The sequence below is a fragment of the Rhea pennata genome, chromosome 5 (assembly GCF_028389875.1).
Source record: "Rhea pennata isolate bPtePen1 chromosome 5, bPtePen1.pri, whole genome shotgun sequence".
Classification (NCBI taxonomy): Eukaryota; Metazoa; Chordata; class Aves; order Rheiformes; family Rheidae; genus Rhea; species Rhea pennata.
In genome coordinates, this window is record NC_084667.1 from 62052312 (window position 1) to 62077106 (window position 24795).

The following is a 24795-nucleotide window of genomic DNA, read 5'->3' on the forward strand; positions in this document are numbered from 1 at the left end:
TGAATCACTTTAATGCTTAGTTTGAAGAACTTTGATGAAAAATGAGCTGTATCTGCTATGAATTTCTCTTATTTTCTCATTTTTACTCATCTCAATTTCCCCCCTTGTCATTCTTACTAGGTGAATGGGAAAAATTCAGGGGCAGATGAAGCAGATGCTAATTAGAACTTCACTCTTGTTGCTGGGACTTTTTTAACTCGGGCATAGGATGGAATTAAATGAGAATAATAAGCAGACTTGTAAGAACATTTTATTAAATATACTATACTAAAGCACAGGTTAAATTTTAAAGATAACGAAAACTAACCTGGAATCTCTTCACTGATATTTTACATAGACTACAAATAATTGCTAAGATACAAAACAGTCAGAGTCTGTTCTAGACTTCCTGTGCTTAAAAAAATATTGCTTTGGCCTAGTAGTTCTAGGCCTAACTTTAGGTGATACTATAAGCATTTTTCCCTTCTGACCCTGTTTTCATGAAGTTCCTAGCTGTTTTGTAACTTCCCTGGTCTCTGTGGAAAGGTCTTTCCATTTTCTGTTAGATTTTTCCAGCTAAATCGTGCCTTTTCCCAGAGTTCTCCAGGGTACCTGGCTGTTTCTCGATACTCACCCATTATTCACCTATTTCTAGATATTCAGCATTATTCTAGATCAGCCAACGTGACAGAAGTGTCAGCATTCCAGTATTGTATTGAAGGTTTTTAGAACGCCTGTATTAATCTTTAAGACATTATATGTTAAAACCAGTGATACCTTGAAGATCTATATGCTGAAATGTTCAGGGCTGTGTAATAAGATGAAATAACCACATTCAAAGATATCTGACCATCTTGCATTTATATAGCAACTTTATAAACTCAAAAGGAGTAAAGCAAGCAAAGATACATGCCCTATACAAGCTGCAGTACAGACAATATTTTACATACTTTATAACAACAATAACAAAAATAATGCCAATTTAAAATAAAATTATAGACAGGCTCTACTTGAGATAATAGTTATACTGAACAATGAAACATCCTTTTATAGTCATGACTAGAATTAGTAAGATGCAAAACTACAGCAGAATATAGTTCAGCATGTTTAGTCTGCTTACAAGTCTCAGTCTGATCCACTGTTGTCTGGGGGAGCAAAGGAAATTAGTACTGTTTTTTAATCCGTGCTGGCCCTGAATTTGAAACATTGACTGCCTTGTTTTGCCTTTTTCCCATTAGCTTAGCTGGAAATACTAGGATTCCTGAAATGTTCAAATCTGAACATAAATGCCTTATTCTCTTCTTCCAGCCAGCTTTTGCAAGGTTTAGATCCAAAACAAAGTGCACCCTGTGCCCTGTGAAGATTATTTCACATTTACTCATCTCCTTCGTGGTCACAATTTTTCACCATTCTTGTAATAAGACCAGAGCACCATTTCTTTACTCTCCATATTTAAGCACTGTGCTGCATGGAAGGTCCTCTTCAGCTTGCAAATGATGATGGTGGTGGCAAGGGGAGTCAAAGTCAGCTGCATCTTTCTCATCATCCTGTCCTCAGGGACCCTTTTTGCTCAGTTTTCAAGGTTTTTTCACCTTGTAGTCCAGACTAAAACAAATTACTTCTTTAACTCTTGTTAGTTTAGCATTGTAACTGTCTGAAAATGTGTAAGTTTTAATTCATCAGTATACACTTCTCATGTTTAAACTAAAAAGTCTGACCAGTTTTAGTCAATAAGCCTCATTTCAGAAAAAAGGGAGCAGTCCAGCATGATTAACAACCTTTGCAAACTCATTTGAGTGCTGCCCTTAACACTGGGCATCTGCCTCTTTTGACTATCTGCTCTGTGAAAGGAGACTTCAGTTAGTTTTTGACATATATAAACGATAGTCACAAGGAGGTAAGTTTTATAGTATAGAAAAGAGTCCAAAAGCACTTTTACTGGGTGTTCTAATTTGACTGCTTTGGCGCCTTTTGCAAGTGGTATGTCAAAAAAAGCAGTGATGATGCCAATTCAGATCTGGCACACAGGGTTCTGAGTTTTTAAGAAATCTTTTGCCGAACAGTTCTTCCTCATGTCTTCTTCAAACCTGGTTTTCTCAGTTGTTCAGAAGCTTAGAAGTCCCTATTTCACTACTGCCATGCAGAAAAGAAATGCAAGAAGAATATTAAAAGTCAGAAGCCCATATTCTAGTACTGTATTTGCTAGCATGATGTGGCCCCTCCCACCTCACTATGGTTTGGTTTTGCAGTAAATACCCATCCTCCAGTTATGTTCAAAGTGCCCACCAAGGTAGAGAACTGTGCTTAAAAGCCATAGAGTTCGTTTTCCTCAACCCCTAACCCACCAAAACACCAAATTAAACAATGTTCTGCTCTTGTTTCAGAAACTTCTCATTTGTTTCAGTGTTTCTTTCTCCTTTGCCTTCCATTTTAAAAACTACTAAAGATTCGCTTAAGAAAAACACCTCCAAGGCCTCCCAGAAGTTATTTTTGGTATATATTTATTACTTTCCAACAGCAGTTTATGGCTAGGTTTAGTGGATGCTCAAGCAGTTGCAAGAGCATTATTTCCCATCAGGCTGATCATCTCATAGCTTGGAACACCCACCACTCTGGAATGCTGCTTCATACTGCTTCATATATTCATTTATTTTTGTTGGTTTTCACTTGCCTGACTCAGAGATGACTGTTACATATTTACTTAACTCTCAAATTATTATTTTGGGTTAAATGCAGCCTAATGATACAAAAACATTTACGATTCCAGTACGTCTCTGTGGAACAAATCAATTTATGACAAACAGAGCAGTTCTGTAGCTGATACAAGCAGTCAATAACTTCGGGACATGTGTATGTAACACTTAAAAAGAATCCCCTCTGGTACACTACTTTTTTCCTCTGGGTATGTCAATCACATTGTACGAAGTATGCTATTGTAGTACTTACAGGTATCTACTAATTTTCACTTGATGTTTTTATACACATCATAGCATCATTGGCCCACATGGCTGTGTCTGCACTGCAGAGCAGGAAAGCCTTTGAGGCTGCAGGTGAAGCAGCTTTAGCAACTGTCTATAGTACTTACCTGCTGAGCATCCTCAAGGCCAGCTCAGGGCTGAATTTGCTGGCATACTTTTGAGGGGAAAGTCATGAGAGTGATGCTCCACACTTCAGAGAGCATTCTAGGATGCTCCCATCTGACATGCAGCTGGGCCCTTACAGCATAGGCCCAGAATCATCTGTATATGGTATCTACCTTTTATGCAGTGTCATATATTTGATGTTGGGCAAAGAAGTCATCTGGGAAGCCCTTTATTTTAAGGTAAAATGGCATCTGTAGACAGCTGGACTTGGGCTGAGTTGATGCTACCCAGGCGGGCAAAGGAGAAAAAAAAATATTCTAATCACAGTACACATGCAAACATTTTTCTTTTTTTTTTTCCTTTTAACCCAGTATTATCAGTGTTTAAAATCAATGTTTATTAAGTTACTGGCCTGCATTTTACAGTCAAAGATCTCTCTTATTTGCAGATCATACACAACTCATGAGGCATGACTGAGCTTCTTCTCTACATCACCACGCTCAAATACACCAACTATACTGCAGAGGTCATCTCTGAGTGTGGGAAGGTGAGTTGCCTTTGGTGAATATTAAATTAAAATTTTCTGATGAGACTGTAAAAATACTGTTAATTAGTGTCAGTGGTGGTGGTATGTTTCACATTGAGAATTGTGAATACAAATGAACAGCTGGCATTGGTAATAACTTTTAGTCCACAGTGAGCTAAATTAGAGATGAAATGTTGTGTCCTACTCCCAGTCTCTAAACTTGTCTAGTTACCCTAAGAACAGCAGTTGTAAAGGAAAGCACAACTGTAAGAGGATCTGCTCCTACAATCTTCCCACATTAAACTCAGCTAAACTATAGAACTGTTTCATCTTTTTAAATAGAAATACAGGTATTTTAAATTAGCCACCAGATGGAGCCCATACATCCCCATCACAGGAATATATTAGCATCTGCAAAAAAAAGTTAAGCATTTCATAGATGTTGCAAGAGATGCAGTTTCTTCCACTTCATAGAAATCACAGGAAAATTGTGATTAGTTGGAATTTTACAAGAAAGGAAGAACTGGAGATAATCCAGGATAGTTCCCTAGATTTGGCATAACCAGGTTCTTGTACTGCATGACATCTGCATGAGTTTGTTCCATTAGGTGGGTGAACTTGGCCTATCTCATAATGTACTAATAATGCTTTTTTTAATGCTTAAAGCATATATCAGAAGTCTGAAGATTCAGCCAGCTAAGGACAAAAAAGCCCCAAACTAGCAAGATTTTCCAGGCTCCACTTGGAAGAGGAGAATCCTTGTTGTTCTCACCCTGCTTTCTAGAATGTGAAGGGAATCAGGAATAAAAGGTAAGTCCTGTTCTGATGGTTTTAGAGCTTCAAGCCTAGAAAATAGTAGCAGTAACCCTCAAAGCCTATTCTTTAATGATTAAAGTAGATACGATGTTCCATTCATAGCATATATGCTTTTTATTAAGAACTTTGTAGTTCAACCAGGTTCCTAGTGATTAAGGCACAGCCCTAATGATTGGAAGAAAAAGCACATCGGAAAGGAAACATTGTGGTGAGTGAAAGGGATGAAGTTAATGTATGTGTTTTAAGGGACAGCTTTATTTTGACTCTGTGTAACAAACTAACAAAGTTTGTGAGGTCTAGAAGGCCACAGACTAGTTCTACTTTTATAGTAGTGCTCTGTTTGAAACTTGAATTTATATTTGGGGTCTAGATTGCATTGAATTTGATCAAATAAACACATTTTCCAAAGGAAACCACCTTTGAGCTATTTAACTATTTTGTTTTCACAAGCAAAATAAAACAGAACTATAGCAATTACATTGTAAGTTTTCTTGTGTCTTGTATTTTGTTTTTGTAGTTACTGTTCATCAGGAGATCTGTGTTTTGTGGCAGAAATGACCATGTTAGAACAAGCTGGTAAAATTTAAGTGAAACACAACCCTGTCCCAAAGCATAATAGGTGGGGCTTATTCTCATAATTCCAGACACCCAGACTGTAATTGGTGATGTTTTACAAATATGTTTTTACAGATATGCAAACATACTGGAATTAGGTTTAATCTACGCGATAGCAATGCAGCTCATAGATACGAACTCTCACCTGGGCTGTGAGAAATATTAAGTCCATTTCTTTGTCTACTCTAAGGGATCCTATTCTGTATTTCCTCCCTATACAGTACTATCATATCTACCCTGCTCCTTAAAAAGAGATATTCTAGATTTCATCTATTGAAATGCTTCCACTTTGTATAAATAATTAAATCATCACTGGCAAGAGACCAGAATCTCAGTAGCTGAGTGGTTGAGACTCTCTCCTGGGAGATAGAAACCTTGTAGGCAGCAGGGAAACAGAGGCACCATCCTGAATAAATGCTCTAATGACAACTTCTTGTGTAAAAGGAAGGAACATAGCAGACACCATTAGTCTGGTGTATCTAGTCTTGTTTATAGTTCACGTATCTGTATTTCCACAAAGTTTCATGGTCTTAGGGCTTTTGCTATGGAGAAGACATTACAATTACATTATTTCTCCCATTCATTTTTGAGGGAGTGAGAAGCAAAAGTCCTTCTCCCGACAACTCCCAATTTAGTGGGATGGTTACCTTATAAAAGGAGAGAGTAGGTATTTTTGTCCCCAACTCCCACTACTTTTAACATTTATATTTTAAAGCAGCAGGTTCAAATGAACATGTGAGAACCATTTAAAAGGTGAGGTTTTAGCCCTAGTCATTGCTGGAAAAGGAAGACAGCACATCATCACATTTCAGAAAACAGAAAGCAAATGAAGAGCCAAAATGATGAATTTTGAAAGAAAAAAGCAATCTTCTGACTTGGGGAGGGGAGAGAGGAGAGAGAGAAAAATACTGATTTTGGGGGGATTTTATAATTTTTCAGATTAGCAACACTGCTGCTGCAGAGACCTTGGTAACACACTAACACTGATGGCTCTGTGCCTTATAATAGGGACAGGTTGAGAACAGGTTGAGAACTCAGGCTTTCCGGAGTCCTGATTTCCAGTGGATTTCCCACAATCCACAGGGCTTCCAGGATTTGGAGGCCTGTGAGGAATGCGCTCTTCTCATTCCATGTCAGGAGTGTTGGGGGTGCCTACAGAACCACAAGACATACTGCTCTGCGATCATCTCTTATTTACACCTAAAAAATTAACATCCCAAAGTCTCATTGATGCCAGTCAGTTTAATTTCAGTAGAAACAATAGCAGCATCGGGACTTGAGAGGGAAGTTCTTTCTTGAGCAGCTCTGAAAGGGCTAGATTTTTTTTTCTCCCACAGGAAATGCTAGAAGCAGCATTGTTTTTGTGGTTGTTGCTGGAGGAAGATTTACTATAGTTCTCATATAGTCCTCTTCTGTGTCAGAAGACACAGGAAAGGATTAAACCATTCATTTTCTCTAAATTGTAAGGATTAAGACAAGTTAAAATTGCATTTTTTTTCTCCATGGTGGAACAGATGAGTATTTTATAAAAAGATTATTAATACGGGGCATGTGAAAGTACTTCACAGCTGCTTTTCAGAGGCACTTCTCTGACTTTCACCAGCATCAAGGGCACTGAACAGGTCTAAAATACTAGGTTCTGAGGACGAGATGTTCCACGCCACATAGGCAAAACAAATGGGTAGTAAAAAGCTGACCTTTGTCTGACTATGTGCTGATTTCTCAGCTCATAATTTTATTATTTTCCCTTGAATGCATTCATATGAAACTTAAAAAAAAAATGTTTTCAACTACATTTTTCATAGGAAATGTGTGCAGATTGCTGGAAACAGCATCTCTGAAAGTATGATGCACAATACTGTTTTCCTACAAATTAAAGAAAAAAAACTGCAAGACATTTGTGGACAAAACCAGTACAAGAAAAGTTCTGATAGTATTTCTCTTGTAAAGTTGATATTAGTCATTCAAGAATGCAAAAAGGAACGCAGACTGTTTCTTTCAGGGCTGAACATTTATAGTCACAATGAACTGACTCCTGAGCTATGTGCTCTATTCCACTGTAACAAATTAAGATTTGTCTTTCTTCTTGAAAAAATAAGGTCACAATTAATTCCAGAATTCCAGAAGTGTCTCTGTAAAAGTGGCAGAAGAAATTTAATTTATAAAATCTGTTTTCTAGCATCTTCTCCCTTCAAAAATCTCAACCTAATAGCACGTCTCAAGAATATACTTCATAGTGATATTTTAGGAGTTTCTTTTGAAAGTTGGAAGACAACTCAAAAAACAGGTTTACAGATACTGAGAACTATACAAGTGTCAGCGTTTAAAAGCATGTTCGTAATTTTTAGCCTTCAGACTTTTATAAAGTCAAATTAGTCATGCTTCGTCATGTAGGTCTTTAAGTCTATGACAAGCTTCAAACCAACTGAGAATTGAGGAAGTCAGAATATTTGATTCTTAACCCTTTCAGACTGGGAAACACCTAAAAGTCAGAACCAGACACACTGGAATATTAACAGCAACTACTAGTAGCTCCTTAACTTACACGAGGTTCTCGTGAGCTTTCACTATTAGACCAAAACGAGATGACTGTCCCCTGTTATCATAAAATAAATACACGTGCTCGGCACGAGCAGTGGGGCTGGGGGAGCAGGGCAGAGGGTGAGCAGAGGCACCACTGCCCAGTGAGCAGCAGCCCAGCTGCAGCCGGCCAGAGCTGGAGGGTGGCGTGACGGGCCAAGGTGGGAGCAATTACTGGTGGCTGGCCGGACACAGGGCCCAGCTCGCGCCTGGCAGGGGGCCCAGGAAACCACGCTAAGTCACTAGTATGGAGCGCTACGCAGTCTATTTCAAGACAAAGAAAGCTCCAGAGCATATTTGAGGGGTGAGCTGAATACAGGAAGGTTTCCAATTCTCATAAAGAGGGCAGATAGCGTCGATGTGTCTCATTCGTATGTGAGAGGCTGGGCTGCCTTTTTTCCTTATCAGGAAATAGATGAACTTAAGAACACAGCTTCCACGAGGATGCTTGGGGGAGACAGAGACTGAGCAGCACTCAGGCTGTGCTTTGACTTCTGGCAGTGGCTGTGCTTAAGCTCATTTAAGCCACTCACTTCTGATCCAGCTGAAAGATAGCCCCACAGGGCCGGGGAAAAAAAGTCTGTTGTTTGATCCCAGTCATTGTGAAGCTATATAAAAACTTGTGTTGGGACAACGAACGGGGTGGCACACAACGGACAGCAGAGCTAAGCTAGCCAGGGAGGAGGAAAGAGGTGCCAGTGCCCAAGGTAGCACTAGCAGGAACTCACTTATATCCTATCAATAACTGAGCTATCCTTGATCTTTTAGCACTAGTGTGTTCAAATACAATAATGTAGTCCAATTATTCACTTTTATGACAATACATTTTTAATATAGTCTCAAGGGCAGGTTATTTTCTGTCTTCAGCTTTGAAATAAAAAATATGCAGCATTGTATTTTCTCCATTAACTGAAAATACTACATGGAGAACACCCTTAGTAAAAGTTGAAATTCTTATAATTCTGAGTACTGTGATATTCTAGTCTATTCAAATCAAGATTTCTTCACAGATCTGTTAATTACAAATATTATTATACACAAATGTGAATAGTCTTTGAATTAACTACTTCCCATAAACACTTACAAGTATATATAATTTTAATATTTGAAACTGCCCCTCAGATGCTGAAAAAGCAGCTTGACAGCTTTTGTTATATTTTAAGGCTCATTCTAAATCACTATAAATTTCCTCTTTGTAACTTTCGCCAAATCATGAAAGCTAAGAGCTAGGCAGGCTACTAATAAAATATTTTGCAGAGCTGTAGCCTACACCACTACCAAAATGAGAAAAATAACAGAACAGAAAGAGATCCTCTACCAGTAGGAATAGCAAATCACTTAAAAAAACATGCGACAAAACGTCCAGCAAATCCTTGCCTCTTTCTACCTATACCTTGTAAAAATTTAACACTTAAATGTCCACTCTGAAGGATCGGTAAGTGCTTTACAGGATTTAGAATGTAAAGCTCTGCCTAGCCCAAGAAGGAGATACAAAGGAACTGTGTTAGGATGATAGAAAAGTACAAATTTGTTAGAGGAAACAGAACTCTAAATGAAGTATTTTTGCTTTTCCTTCACTACCTTTCAAGTAACCGTAAGACTTCTAGGATATTGTAGCTGTAATTGTTCTTTCAGGTCTGCTTTTCTTCTCTGTCTCTGCAATGAATAATTTTTTTAATGCTGTCACAATAGGAGAGCTGTCATTCTGGGCTCCTGCAGGCATGCTGCCACTCTGGGGAGAGCACTCCTGCTCCCGGAGTGCCCAGCACCAGGCAGGCTGGCACCCACCCTTTTCTGGGGTCTCACCACCCAAATTCTTCCTGCCACACCAGCCCTTTTCTTCAATATGCCAGTGCTGTTCCTGTGCATGCTTTCAGGTCACCATATATATTCCCCTCACCTATTCACAAGCCAGGCTGTATTGTTTATTACTTAATATCTTTGATTTGTTCTGAGGTTTTCTCCTTTATCACTTTGGGGCTATTTCAGTTATTTTGTATTTCTCTGCCTACAAACAAGGAGATCCACTCTGAGCTTCCCTGTAGTGCTGTTCATGCTCTTTTTGAGCATTAGTCTGGACACTCATGCATGTGAACGCCAGGGAACTGTTGTTGTTTCATAAGACCGGGAAAAACATTAATTCAAGTTCAGTAGGGAAAGTATTAACAAACCTTAGAGACAGCTACATCAAACCCTCCTTGAGATGGGAAAGGTTACTACAACATAGCTTAAAATGGAAAAAGAGAGATATTCCAGAGTGTTCATAAAGAAATGTAATACATACAAATACCACCATTCCTAATTCCTCAGTTTAGTTTCTTTAGTTGGCAGGCCAACTTGCACTCAGAAGTGAATTGTTTTTGTGAGTTTGGGGGTTTGGGGTCAGTTTGGATCAATACATTTTAAACAAGAGCTCTTGACTCAGAGTAGAAGTGGCTATTAGCCCTTGACTGTATTCTGGAAGATCTCTCATTTTGCAGAAGTCACCTCCTCCTTTTCTCTAGTCCTGCATTCCAACAAAATCTTTGATCTCAACTTTGCTGTTCTGCTGCAGCACCTCTAGCACTGGGCCAGTTCACACTCTGTGCTGGGAGCTTGTGCCATAGCAAGCAGAGTCCCGTCTGCCAGCTCTCCCAGGCGTACTCACTCTGTTGAGGTATCTACAGGACATTTTATCCACTCCACCAGGCTCCCTCTCCATGCCACCTTTGGAAATTTTCCCCTCTGCTCCCCACTGCACGGCTGTTTTTTTCTTCTCCTAGACCTGCCAGCCTTTCCCCACCACTCCTTCTCTCACCAAGCTTCCCAAATCTCTCAGCCCACCCAGTGCCACAAGGCTTTCCTGTCAACTCTCCTGCGCTCTCCAGTCCTCGCCCTTGCCATCGTTGGCTGCTTGTCTGCAGTTCAGCTGGAGTTGGTGTCTGGAGAGGTAACCTGAATGTCAGAGAACTGGTATGTTAAGTGCATTAACCTCCCCCAGCTCCTGCTACAGCACTTGCCTTGACCAACTATTCAAAGACCATCCTAGTAGACAGTTAAATATTTTGTCTTTTGAAGCTTATAATCACCTCCTCACCACTGATTCCAGTGCTAAGAGAGCATTAAAATAGCCATTCTGATTATTCTTTGAACACTTACATCCTGAGCTTCAGTTCAGTTCAGTTTGGAATGGGAAATGTGGCCTAAATCCCTTGGAAGTGAGAAGCTTTGAAATAACTGAAATGCTAGTGTGCATTAATGTCAGTGGTGTTTTCTGTCCCAGTGTTACTTGGGACTTTGTTGGCTTCAGCCCCATCAAAAAAAAAAAAAAAAAAAAAAAAGTAGGACTGAGCAGTTAGGGCAAAACGCTAAAGGATCAAAATGCAACTGAAGCACTCTTCTCAGGGCCAGCTGCAAGTTCAGAACTGAAGTCTCATCGCTGGGCTACTCCTTTCTCCATCACTGTGCCTTACAAGACATCCACATCTCCAACAATCACAAGAAATTCATATGCACATTTAAAAATGAATAAATGTAAGAGAATTGTTGCTAATTTAGATGATTATAATGGAGATAATCCACTGCTTTAGTTTCTTTATATAGTCTAAAATCTTGCTTTATGAGCTAGATATCCCTTGTAACTGAAACAGTGAGGTGTCAAAACTCAATTCTAACAGTGACAATTAGTGAAAGCCCTGGGCTGAGCTTCTACTGGCTTCTGCTCTCAACTCCACCACTGATATGCAAGGTGATCTAAATTACTTTTCTCTCTCCATGGCTCGGTAGGGGGACAGTGTTATTGCCCTCTTTGATAAAATGAGATCTACAAGGAGAAAGTATTGCTAGGTTTTATTTTTTAATAGTTTTCTCCACCACTTAATACTAGGATGCTTTTTCCCCCATTAAAAATCAAGCGCTTGGCAAACATTTAGACAGCTGGTGCCTAATAGTCAAAGCCAGTTGTTCTTGCAAAGGCCAAACAGCCTTGCTGAATTGATGTCAGCTGACACACAGTAGGACTTCTAAGTTCAATTAAATTAAGTGACAAGCTACAAAGATTAGGGCTATGCTAAAATCAGAAAAAAAATCTTTAAAAGGCATAAAATGTCTTTACATTTATTAAGCAAACTCTGCAGTCTTTTCTCGTTATATTCTTGTTGAAAAACAGAACATTCAGAAAGTATCATGAAAACAAGAAACAAAAAATCTAAGGTTCACATGAGCCGCACTCCCCTTTCCCTTTCCCTCCCCCTCCCCCCCAAGCAACAGAACTATCTTCACACCCATCCCACTTTTAACTTTCCAACAAAAACAGCAAGGCACCCATTTACAGCTAGGTTGAGAAATGCAGTCTTCAACGCAAATCACAATTCTGCATTCCTAGCAATCCACCATAACCACTCTTCCCTTGGATATTACGATAAGCAGATTATATATATATATATATACCCACACAGGTACAGATAGAAAACAAAAGGCCAACATCAGTTGTTCAGCAGAAGTGCCCGTTACAGTTCTGCCAGAATTTCAAGTCTGGAAAATGACCAGTCAGCTGGAAATTCCTTGGTTATCGTGACAGTCATTAACTCCCTTTCCCTTCGTGCACACCAATCCAAGCCTGCAAGGTTTAACTGAGCCTATGTGCTCTGAACAGTGGGATGCAAATTTCCACAAAGCCAAGAAGCAGAGGAATGGGACAGCTGGCACTGCCCTTACAGCAGAGTCAGAGAGCAAAGGATTATTTCTTGGCATTGTTTCTAATTTTCAAAATTAATTTGAGGATTATGAACAATTATGCTCTTGCATGTTAATCACTGTGATCTAAAATTTGCACATGAAGAAACAACACAGGGAAATATTAAAGCACTCATCTTATGGACATGGATCGGAGAACTGTTTAATAGCAGTCAGTGAAGGGGTAACATTGTGCTTTTAATCTACAGTTTAAAAATAATGATTTGTATATCTACTTAGTAAACAATAAAATTAAGAACAGAAACTGGTATTAGGAAACAGTGAAAATGTAATAATTAAACACATGATGTTTTTCAAAGCTATATACTTAATGAGCCTAAATAGACACCTATGATTAAGAGGGTCTTAAAAAAAATAATAAAAAAGAGACTTATTTTCAATAATTTTTTTCAATTTCTGTCTACTATACTGTATGCCTTGCTTTGGTGTTCTCTCTGCTGACAACTTAATGCTTTAACAGTATGTTTATGCTTATGTTCTTTTCAAATGCTTGGCATTATAGTGAGATCTCATATCTTTTCTCAAATTAAATTTTGCTCCACATACTCCACATGTATACAGATGAACATCCATGTGCTGCTCCAGTTGCTCATTATTTGGGAATATCTGAAAGCAGACCTGGCATATAGTCTCTCCAGCTGATAAGTGAGATATCATATGCCGTACATGGTCATGTTTTCTGAAGTTTCCTTGATCACAAATGGAACAGACATACCTGGCCATTCCTTTGTGCATATCATTGTGGAGCCGCAACTGGCGTTCTCTTAAGAACTGCTTCCCACATGTCTGACAAACAAACTGTTTTTCCTTGGTATGAACAGTATAGTGTTCCCGCAAGTGACACCGTTGATAAAATCCTTTCCCACAAAGATTGCAGAAATGCTTACGCCTGTGATCTCTTTCATTCTCTTCCATAATGGAATTCTTAAACAGATCTTGCTCTAGGCAGTTTGACATATGTTCAACCACTAGATTTTCAGTTTCAAAACGCTGACCGCAATTAGGACATCGGAAGGGACACGCAGAATGCTTATATAACTGTTTTTTTTGAAGACTGTTCATTTGGAAATGACCGTCCCTGAAGTCTTCTAGCATCTCTGCAAACATCATGTCCCTTATTTCTGACTGTTCCTCAGCATTTTCTTCTAAGTCCATTTTTTCCTCAGAATTTCTTATACCATTCATGGTCAGATCCTGGGGTTCTCCGCAGGTCTGTGCGTGATCCTGTAACTGTTTACCTTTGACCAGTATTTGACCACACTTGCCACAGGCACATATATTTTCTATGTGTTTGGATAAATAATGAGAGGATAGATCTTCCTCAGTGATTGTTAGCCCACAAAGTTCACAGGGAGCATTCTCCACATCTTCCTGCACTGAAGGAGCTTTCCTGCTAAGGTGCCGTGGACTTTTTAAACACTTTCTTTCATCCTCATCCATGGATAAACGGGGTTTTAAAGTCTTCCGAGCATTTCTCTTTTCCCTGATCTCTTCTTCAACATAGTATCTGTAAAGCGGCTCTTCCTGTTCATCATCAAGGTCATCATTGTCAGAAGACTCATTGCAGTCTTTATCTGTCACTTTAATAATATTAAAATCTTTCAGCTCATCTGCAGGATTGTCCTCTGGTTCCATCTTGATAATAATCCTCTTCCTCTCAGAGGCCCTACTTCCTTCTTCACCTGATGTCTCTGATGCAACTGTGCTGCTTTTTCTGCTTGTAATGTTTGACACAGGAGATGAAGAATCATCAGCAGCTTGGCTTGTGTCCCCCTTATATTTTTCTGTTTGTCCAGAGAGTATTTTAGAAGAAGAGTCTTTTTCGTTAAAGTCAATTTTGTCAGCACCATAGTACCTGGCACTTTGGTAAGAATGCCTGTTAGTGCATGTTAACACGTGCTCATCCAGTAACTTTTCACAGCTAAAACTAAACCCGCAGCTGTCACAGGTGAAGCTTCTTCCAAAACGGCGTGAATGGGACACGCGATCTTTTGTGTGAGAGAATTTAGACGTGGTGCTTTTTTTGCAGACATCAAATAGTTCAGGGAAACTGCCTAGCTGCAAAGCTTCTTCATCAGGTTCTTTGTTATGGGACGTATTTACTGTTGAACTTGGCGGCTCCATGCCCCACCTGTTTACTTCACTGCCATTTCTAGCGACCGTGTCTTCATACATTCTTACGCCAAATATCATTTTACTATTCTGCGTGCTAGAAGCAGAAGATGAACATTTTAAACTAGACGAGTCTGTATCCTGTATATCTTCTAGACATTCGGGTACATTATACAGCTGTAAATAGTTCATGGCCACTTTAAATTGCTCAAAATTGGCAGGGGCTGTCATAATTTTTCCTAAATACATGAACTGTAAAATGAGATCAAAACATTCGGCACTAATCTTCATGTTGCTTAGATTCAGCTGGGCTGTAGTGTGTTGATGGTTCATAAAAAACATCCTAAAGTAAGAGCTGCAGGCAGCAAGGACTGCTTTATGTGCTTGAAAATAAATATCATCAATAGCAATACAGCAGTCACAGAGAAAGCCCCACTCTCTTTGGTTGTTTAGCTGCTGAAGGACATAGTTGCTGTGGCTGGTTCTTGCCATCTTGTGCTTCAGTTATAGCCCTGCATAAAGAAGAAGACATGTTATACCATGAGCACACAAAGCAAAATTTATTTAAGTGTAGGCAGGAACTGCCATCTTTTTCCTCTCTAGATCTTCCTATTCTCACACTGTTTGTGGTACAGTTTACTATCTGGAGGTCTTTGTTGGTAACTACTTAAGAATACTGATGCCAATGAAAACATCTGTAATTCCATGTTCTCACAATTAGACTTACAAAACTATTAAGCTAATAAACATAACCACCACATATATGACAGAATAATGCTGCTAGAATATAATTAGCAAATATAGCTCAAAGTTTTACAGCCCAGATTTTCAGATATGAATTCTGGATGCAGAACTTCAAAAACTGAGTAAGGTAGACATCTGTAAGATGCTCCCAGGACAACGCCTGTACAAGCGAACTCTAAGAAATTGTTGTTTAGTCTCGACTTGCCTTTTTCACCTGTCAATCTAAGGGATGTGATGGAACAGATTATTGGAAAACTGCAGCTCAGGCACACCCCCCGCCTCCCCCTTTAAGGAAACTAAACAAATAGTGAAGCGTCCACAAAGGCTATATCCACATACTTTTTGAACTTTAGGGCAACTCAGAGACATTCTCAACTTTATTTGGTAGGCATCTTGCAAACTAGAACTGCAAACAAACGCAGTCTCGTAAACACAGGGTAGACTAGATCCCACATGCAACATGCATGGTCACCAGGCTAGCTGTGCGACAGCCACATGGACTGCAGAGAGGCAGGAAGTGGTGCACGCTGTGCCTCTGACTGCTCTCAAAACCACTCCTTCAGAGCAGTGTAACACAACCAGAGCGTTTAGATGGGAGACTGGACAAAGAGAAACTCAACAACGGAGGACCATGAAGGTCTGCAAGCCAGAGATGGAGCCACAGGGAAATGAAACCTTGAAAATCTGCATAGGCTAGAGGGAAAGTTCATTCAGTGCTGAAGAGTGTTACAAAATGGAAGGACTAATTTGGCCTTAACAGAGAAGAGAAAGAAAATGTGTTGTTCTTATGTTAATAAAACTATCCAGAAGAATGGTCTTGTAAACAGGAGGTGTGCATTTGATTTACAGGAGGTAAACTGTAACCACGTAAGCCAGCTACGGTAGCCAGTCACTGCTCATTTTCAGAAATCTTTACTGATGTATATAATCCCTACCAAAAACACGGAAAGCAAAAGAAGGTATAAAAAGCACTCTAAATGAAAAGAAAAGCCTAAAGCAACACTTAGCATTCTCAACATTGTGAAAGGCTATTTAAAACAATAGAAATAACTGTAGGAGAGCTGTATAAAGTACAAGCTAACAAACAACATATGAAACACAGTTTAATATGCTTCCTAATGAAATGCCTGGTTTGCTTTGTGACAGGAATATTATCTCTCCATTCTCTCAGCTGTCCAAAATTAAAACAAACAAACAAACAAAAAAAAAACACACAGAAATGCACCCTGACTTTTTTCTTATTCCCTCACCATCATCGCCCTGACAGCTTACATCTCCTAGAGGCTTGGATACGGGCAGAGAAATCCAGTTCCACAATTACAGCACTGAATTAACAAGCCAGGTGACACCACAAACTTGTAAAGCAGCAGACCTGATATTAGTCATTATTCTCTTTCCTCATTTTATAGGGGACAACTGCGGAAGCAATGCGTTTGGGCTTTCTAGACAAGAAAGCACTCACCCCTGCCCAGTCATGTTCCCTCCTGCCAATTCATACAGCAGTATTTCTGGATCGTTACCAGCACACGACCTTGGCTGGCAACAGGAAACTTAAGACTTAGGTTGAACCCAATCCTCCAACCCAAAAACTCAAAGTGAATACCCTGCCACAGTTCTCTCACCAGCTTGGCACACTATGTCCACTGTTGAAATATAATTTGCTATACAAAATTCATTAATTGGTTTTCTTACTAACATGCAAAAAGGTGGCTTTGTATATACAAAAATCTCTGAAACAATTTCTTGCCTTTTCTACAGAAAAATCGATTCTAGTCCAAGTCTTTGCTAACTTCAGATGCTTCTGTGAATAACAACAAAGCTCTCAACATCAAGCAATAATAAAAGCCACTTCACGTGTTTCCAAATGCTAAAGTGTTTGGGATTTGAGGTAATTCATCAGATACCTGACACATTGAGTTACATACAAGTATTAAGAATAACAGCTGAGTATTGGGAAAGAACTGATTGAAAAACAACAAGAAATAGTGAGAAGATGCAGTCTAAGACACTGCTGGCATCTTGGTGCGTACTGCCATCAGTACAAGAAAAGGCTCAGGACTGCTACGGGGAGAACGTGGAATTGCTAGTTTTAATCTTCTTCTTCCCCTACAATGGCAGGTTTGATTTTTTCATTTAAAAAAATAACTTTTGTATACTGAAAGTATTCCACTGCATCTTCTAACAGAAAAACAGCAGTACAAGCAGCAAGCGTGCACCAAAAAGAAGGTCACAGAGTATCAGCACGCACCTGCACATGGGGGCATGTCAAAACAATGGGAACGGTCTGGCAGCCGGCACATCTTTTCTGAGTTTCCTTCTTCTTTGAAAAAAGGCAAAAGGCATTTCCTTTTCTGACAGAGGAACTCTGTAGAGCTTTCAGCCCTTGAGTCCTGATATACAAAAATGACACACTGGCAATGCCTATCTCCTACCACCGCTCTGGACAGAACCAGCCTGAGCTTCAGCCTGCTCAAACAGGAAGGTAAGGTGCTCGGATATGTACATGGCCTCTGCCACAGAGGTATGACAAGCAAGTATTAAAACACAAAAAATGTTCAAACTTATCTATGTTAACATAAGTACTGACATCCTCCCTCTGGATTCTCTGTTAACCTGCTGTACGTAACTATGTATTTATGATTGCCAGCACTTCCCATTACGAGAGCCTGTTTTGGCCAATTTAACTAACACATTTCAGCTAGCAAAGGCAAAAACTTTCCTTGAAATTGTCTGCTTCAAACTGATATTTTTTCCACAAAATTTCACTCAAAACAGTTCCAAGAATGAGGCTAAGGGAAAGCTTTTGTATGTCTACATTATTAGTTTCTTAAAAAAAAAAAAAAAAAAAAAAACCCTTCAGAAGCCTTTGAAGAGAGACTTCATATGCAAAGGGGTGCCGAGTGTTAGGTATGTTGTCACAACATGAAAATCTGCCTAAATTTGGCCAAGCTATAAGCCTGGGGTGGGGAGGAAAAATGATCAATTTGTTTGCACTTCAGACTTGCTTTGTTAGTAATTAAAATCTCAGATTTTAGCCTTGCTGGGAGCATTTCATCATTATGCAGCTCTCCTTGGTATACAGGGGCTGCCTGAGCCATCCCACCTAGCGCGAAAACACCTCTTTCACTCAGACCTCTGCTTCGTGCCACCTCCGCAGAGTCACGAATTGATGCAGGGCTTGCTAAGACGGCTGAGCACCACAAAACCGAGCACGTGCAGAAAATCCCTGCTGCGTTTTCAGCATTCCTGCTGGCAGTCTGAAGGAAAAGACGCTGGTTCTGGTTGACGAGCCAGATCAAGTAGTCAACTTAGTGAAAATACGTGGAGACTGGGAACTGTATGAGCAGAGAGAAAAAGCTATGGGAGTTGGGGGCCAGGATGAGCCAGGCTGCGTGGAAATACTGAGGCAAGAGGAGGCAGCGATGGGATGAAAATACAGGTACAATGAGGATCTAAAACAGGGGAAGGAAACCACTTGGGTAAGGGATCAGGAAAGAGCCAAATCACAGAATCTAGGGCAGAAGTGGGGTGTAGATAAAAACAATAATTTGACTGGAAAATGGGCAGAAAAAAAATCATCACCTGCTCAAACTGGAACTGAAGTCTGAACTTGCCATTCAGCCATTCCCTCGCAGTGGTCACCAAACACCACAGGTTTACTGACAAACTCTTTCTCATTAAGAGCAAACCCTCACAGAACCAACATTTACCATTATTTTGTTACTTCAATTGCTAAAATGGCAGAGATCTGCCTTTATCACCCATGTGGGTGGTTCAGTGTTGCAAACTATTTTGAAGTTCGCTTTGGAAAGAAAAGCAAGCATTAGAATAAAAACAGGCCCTTGTATAAAAACAAAACAAGGTTTCAAATTTAAGTGCCACAATTAAGCATTCCAATGCAATATTAATTCAGCTACCTTTTACATATATATTGTAGTTCAGTGTTCCAATGCTCCTTTTACCAAAGGCTACCTTCCTCACTGAGCACGCACTCTGGATCTGTCCAGGGACGGAGCAGAGCAGTAGCGCTCTTCAGTTAACAAGTGAAAGACTCCTGTACATTTGGTATAGAATTTGGAGGATGTGAAGTGAATGAGGCTGTGGGAAGAAAAGGAGAATCTCAATAGGAAAAACACTGCCCTAAAGAACACGATCCCATCGTTGTCAGCACCAAGATAAAGTCATTTCAGCCCCCCCCCCCCTTTTTTTAATAGATAAGTCTGGCTTACATTTTTTTTGGATGTCAAATTTGTTAGTACACAGGAGCACAATTAGCGACTGAGCTCAACGGAAGTTACCCTCTGTGTACATTATACGCTGAGTATCTTGGAAAATTAATGCTCGGTGCATATCAGTTTGCCCATTCAAAATTTGTAATTACTTCTGATCCTCTCTGACTTGGTTTCCTATTTCAAAGCAATGATAGCCCTTTGCCTGACTAGCTCACTACATCTGTGAAGCACCCAAATGCTGTAGTCACAAATGTCACAGGAAAGTCCATGAGGAACTTAAGTAATTTCATCTTCAGCAGTGACTGATTTGTGCAGTAAGCCCAAAACTGGCCATGCCATGAGCAATACTGAATGATGCAGAGGTGTTTTGAAAAAAGTATGCTAGAAAAGCATGATATTAAGGTAAAAAGTGAAGATACTTCAGGCAATTTCATGCTAATCTTTAAACTCAAGGTCACTATATGCATTCTGTTTTTCTAGCAAATATTTAATTTTATACTGCTAGGCTTTGATTCAAACTGCTTCTTTTGACTCACCACTCATATAAAATTACTACTCAGATATTATCATCACCAAGGTAAGCTGCACTAGTAACACTGTCTAACCAAATATATTGTTTAGAAGCGTGCTAACCAGAAAGAGCAGGCATTTACTATAGTTCCATGCTTTTCTTCCATTCCTCAAATTTAAATCTTTTAAGATGTTTTAAAACTGAAGAAGTAAAAGCCCTCAATCTTTCTCTTTTCTTTCTTTTTTTTTTTAATCTCTAAGAGACACTGGTAAAATTCTTTTGTTAACTTGCCTTTTAAAAATGTACCACAATATTCAGGATTTAGGAGCCTTTCAGCTCCTAAAATTAGTAGGTGGTTTTCAAAACCCAGCATTTCCACTGCTGAGCAGGCAAAAACGGAGTGCTTACACGCATAGTTACTGGCTGCTTTTCTTTGGAAACCGAGAACAGACTCGACAAAAGTATAATAAATGAGCAGAGAATTTGGCACTAATAGAAAACAAGACAAAAACCTCAAGAAAACAATTCCCAGTTATCCAAAGAAACAAGAGCATGGGCAATGGAGACCAAATTCCCCATCCATTCTGACACCGTATCTCACCCCGACCTTGGTTCTTGAGAACTTCTCCTTAGAGTTACTTCATCTTGTATGGATCAGATCCAACAAAGAATCTGGATTCCTAACGACAGCATTTAGCCGCTCAGGAGAGACGCCTACATTGCACATCTAAGCTCTATGTACAATAGATGAGAAGTTTAGGCATGTAGTGGAGTTCTCAAGAGGCAACACATTTCATCTAGAGATAACCAAGAGGAAGCCACTGAGATTGCTAGAGTCTGAGGAGGTGGCTCAGTTTACACAAATTTTGCAAATAAGGGAAAGAACTTGCGGACAGATGACCACTGGATCAGGTCCACCTCAACAGCATGTATGGATAAGCTGCAATTTGTTGTTGCAGGTTTAGCCTTGATAATGAGTTAGGACATTTACAGGAATTCCACTTCCTGCCAAGGAAAAACTACACATTAAGCTCCATTATTTGAACTATAAAGGTCTGAAGGTATAATTTATCCTCCTCCCGTAGTGCTTCCAATCAGCTGCCTAGAGGCACATGAGTTACAAAGCTGTTTGCAATGATGTAGGTACTAATTTTCATACGCATCCCAGTGGCTGAATCAAATAATTTTTACGACACTTTTTGCTATTGTATAGCTAGAAGTTTCAATAGATACCTGGCTTAGATCTGAGTGGGGGAAAAATAAGGTGCTCAAATTTCTCGGACCGCTAGCCACCGGAGCCATTCAATCCCACATCTCCATGCAGGGTCGTCTTGCTGATTCAGCATCGATTTCCACAAACAAGAAACGGCAGTTGAAATTTAACCAGTCAAGATTCTCAGCTGCTGAGAATTAGTTAAAATACGTTATATATTCTCAAGTAAGAACTCCTTGAAAGATGTGGAATAGGTCAGGGGAACATGAGTGAATAAATTAAGAAAACAAAGTTTGAATTAAAGCCCTCAAAGTCACCATCCACTTGCAGCATCTTTAGATCCTATCTATGGAGTAAAAAGTATGAAAGCTTGCTTATACAGTGTTTGAGAGTAACTTTCCAGCCACCAAAGATTATTCCAGAAATAGAGTTCTCATTTATCTGACACCTTTGCAGTTGCAAAAACTTGTCAGGCAATGTGGTAGTGATATATCTGAAAGAAAGAATTAGTGGAAACAAACTCCAACACCAAATTTTAGCCTTGGAACTGAAGGATGAGCTTTCTTTTTTTTCTTTCTTTTTTTAATCTAGCTTCTTCAGTCATCCCAACTTTCAACTTCAAGAGGCAACTTGGTGGTTTAGCCATCTCTTGAGACCTTCAAATTATGCTTCGGCCTACCAAGTTATTGGAAGCACAATAACCTGTGAAACACAGGTCAGACTACATATTTTATTTACACTTTCTGGTCTTAAATGCTTCAAAATTTACTTGCAGCACTGGAAAGTATAAAGCCACTAAGGGCCACATCAAATGAAACAAGTTTAATGAAGAATTGCAGCAGCTAGCTAATTCTAGACAGTTTTGCAGTGCACACATACACAAAGAAAAAGGCACAGCATATACAAAGAAAAAAATTGCCAGACAAATCTGAGGTTATAAATGGTCTTCATGCAAATTTTGTCAGCTGCTGTGCCCACATAGCACATCTGCCGTCTGAACCAGACCTGCCTACCTGAACCAGGGCTCTAGTTGTGGACCAACACAGCCAATTCTGCATTTCAGTAGTGTTCACCATGCTTAGGCAGAGGAAGGGCAAGTAACCCTACAGCTGGGGAACTACTGGTCAAAATGGAAGATCTGCACTAGTTTGCTGACACTATGTACACGTGAGATCCAGAAAACCTCCAGTGAGAAGTCCAGCTGTAACAACTAGGAGGAAGGACGCTACAAGTTTGATCAAGAAACTTTCACTGCCTCAGTTCCAAGGAGTTTTTTTTTTTTTTTCTTCCATGAAGCAGGTAATTACTAAGGCTTCATCCGTCCTAGACTTTCAGGACTTTCCGTTGTTAATAGCAGTGGAAGTCTATGAATGAAGCGATGAACCTCACACATGCAAGTTGGAAAGCATCTAAATACACAAGGTCACAGATTTATATGAGCATTCTCATCATCATTACTGCAAATTCCTGCGCCAGTGACAATGCTGGTTGCATTTTGTGAAAAAAAAAATTGTGCAAGCAGAGCTGAAGCATCTGTTAAGCCTGTGATCTTGTTCTGCACTACTCAAAACTTTCCAGCTACTGAGGAATAAAGGCCTCTATTACTTCTCCCTGCTTCCCATGCAGCACAAATCCACATCTTCTTTACCCAAATTACTCCTTCTGCAACCATCCCTCATCCATCCAACTACCCCCTGTGCCCACCTAATGCCCTCTAGTATCTCAAACAGCAGCAGAGGGCAACTAACGTGACCTGTGACTTCCAAGTTTCCCTGACTGGTCAACCAAAATTCTCTCTGTAGAGATTTGTCAAGTCACTGTGCTGCGGCTTAGGGAAAAAAAAAAAAAAAAAAGAAAAAAGAAAAAAAATCTCTGAGCAAGGGAGGCACCGCTATGGTCTGCCAGCACTGCAACAGTTCACATTTGGCCAGTTTTTTATATAGCCATATGGTCTAAACGCTTCTCCCCCGCTCACCACAAAAGCTTATGATTGAATTCAGCAGAAGTCAGAAGCCTACATCCCCTTTGCTCACTACCGATGTGTGGGTTTTTCCAAGAGCTGTCATGAGGAATGTTAAACAAACACCTTTAATTAAAGGAATGTTTGTTTAATGTAATTAAAAGCCTGAGGAACGCACCACTGTTTCGGCCCCGGACAGTTTTGCACTACGTGCTGTACCTTGTGATACTGTAGTGCATCAGAGAAATAATGCAGGCAAATTACATAACCTGGCAGTAAACATCCAAATATCAAACAGCATCCAAACTACGCTACCCATTTACCAATGCCTACGTGTCAAGGGGAACAGGCACTCGTCTATCAGCCGGTGAGCAGGGCAACCTTGAGAACCTGAGCTAGTTACAGTCCTTAAAAAAAAAGAAAAAGAAAAAGAAAAGAAAACAAACTCAAAAAGCCACAACAAAATTTGGAGTCCCATCTATTCTTTTCACTACCTTTCTGCCTGGGGAGGAAAAGGAGAAGATTGCTTTTAGGAAATCAGATTTTTAACGCTGCTCCCCGAGCAGCAGAGGGCTTGTTTTCGCGTGACAAAACTGCTCCCTTTCCTCCCCAGCTGCCCCCAAGGCAGCGCCGAGCGCCGCCGGCCCCCGCTGAAACCCAAGTCTCCGGGCTGGCGGGGTGGAGCGTCCCTTCAGGCTTCAGCTCCGCTTCGCCTTTCACTGAGCTACTGCGACAAAACTAAAGTGGGAGGGAAAGGGGAAAAAAAAAGAGAGAGAGAGAGAGAGAGAGAGAGAAGGCAGCTCCGACCGAGCCCGTGCGCTCGGGGCAGCGCCCGCGGCGCTCGGCGCGACTTCGAGCCTGGCAGCGGCCGGGCCCTTCCTCGCCCGCCGCCCCGGAACAGCGCGGCGGCATCTCCCGCCCGGCGCCGCTTCCGCAGGCCCCGCCGCGCCGCGGCCCCCGCCCGCCGCCGCGCAAGGTCACGGCGCGCCTCGGCAGCCCGCACCCGGCCGCGCCGGCCTCCCGCGCCGCCGCTATGGCGGGCCGCGCCGAGCCGCGCCGCGCCGCGCCGGGCCACGCCGCGCCACTTCCCACCTCCCGCCGCCGGCGGAGCTGCGCCCGCCGCGCCGCGCCGCGCCGAGCCGCGCCGCCCCCTTCCCCCCCGGCCGGCCCGGCCCGGCCCGGCCCGGCCCGGCGGCCCCCGGCCCGCGGCGCGCCCCCACTCACCCGCGGCGCGGGGGGAGGCGGCGGCCGCCGAGGGGGAGCTGCCCGCGCCGCTGCCGCTGCCGCCGCGGCTGCAACAAAGGACTTCCGCCGCCGCGCTGCCGCCGCCGCCGCCGCGCCGGCTCCGCCGCCGCGCCGCGCCCCTCCCTCCCTGCCGCCGCGCCGCGCCGCGCCGCGCCGCTGGGGCCGGCGGCTCCGCGCGCCGCCGCTGCCAGCGCTGCTGCGCCGCCGCCAACGCCGGGCGGCTCCCGCCGCGCTGCCCTCTCCGCCCATGCCGCCGCCGCCGCCCCCCGCCCCGCCGGCCCCGCGGGACCGGCCCGGCCGCGCCGCCGCCGCGGGAGGCCGACAGCAGCGACAACGGCGGACTAATAATAACGATAGTTAATAACGATAGTAACGGAGCCGCGAGCCGCGCCGGGGGCCCCCCCTCCTGTCGGGTTGTCCCCCCCGCCGCGCGCCCGCGTTTCGC

The 24795-nt window shown here is 41.6% G+C and overlaps 1 protein-coding gene across 6 annotated transcripts; it reads right to left on the bottom strand.

The window, feature by feature from the left end:
* Positions 1–799: 799 nt before the first annotated feature.
* On the bottom strand, positions 800–24417 carry ZBTB1 (zinc finger and BTB domain containing 1). Of its 6 annotated transcripts, none has more exons than XM_062577223.1 (4): positions 21166–21883; positions 19107–19287; positions 13049–14957; positions 800–2112 (listed from the first exon to the last, which is right to left on the bottom strand). In XM_062577223.1, exons 3-4 carry the CDS (start codon positions 14935–14937, stop codon positions 2076–2078), a joined length of 1926 nt encoding a protein of 641 aa, XP_062433207.1. In that variant the 5' UTR covers positions 14938–14957; positions 19107–19287; positions 21166–21883; the 3' UTR covers positions 800–2075. The 6 variants fall into 6 exon arrangements, with proteins under 6 accessions (XP_062433207.1, XP_062433201.1, XP_062433204.1 ...); XM_062577217.1 differs by lacking the exon at positions 800–2112 and adding an exon at positions 24330–24406 and having other exon boundaries at positions 11668–14957; positions 21166–21332; XM_062577220.1 differs by lacking the exon at positions 800–2112 and adding an exon at positions 23429–23460 and having other exon boundaries at positions 11668–14957; positions 21166–21266.
* Positions 24418–24795: the final 378 nt, after the last annotated feature.

What these genes read in the sequence shown, in the direction of transcription:
- ZBTB1 (XM_062577221.1), bottom strand. Translation starts at nt 14,937, where the DNA reads ATGGCAAGAACCAGCCACAGCAACTATGTCCTTCAGCAGCTAAACAAC.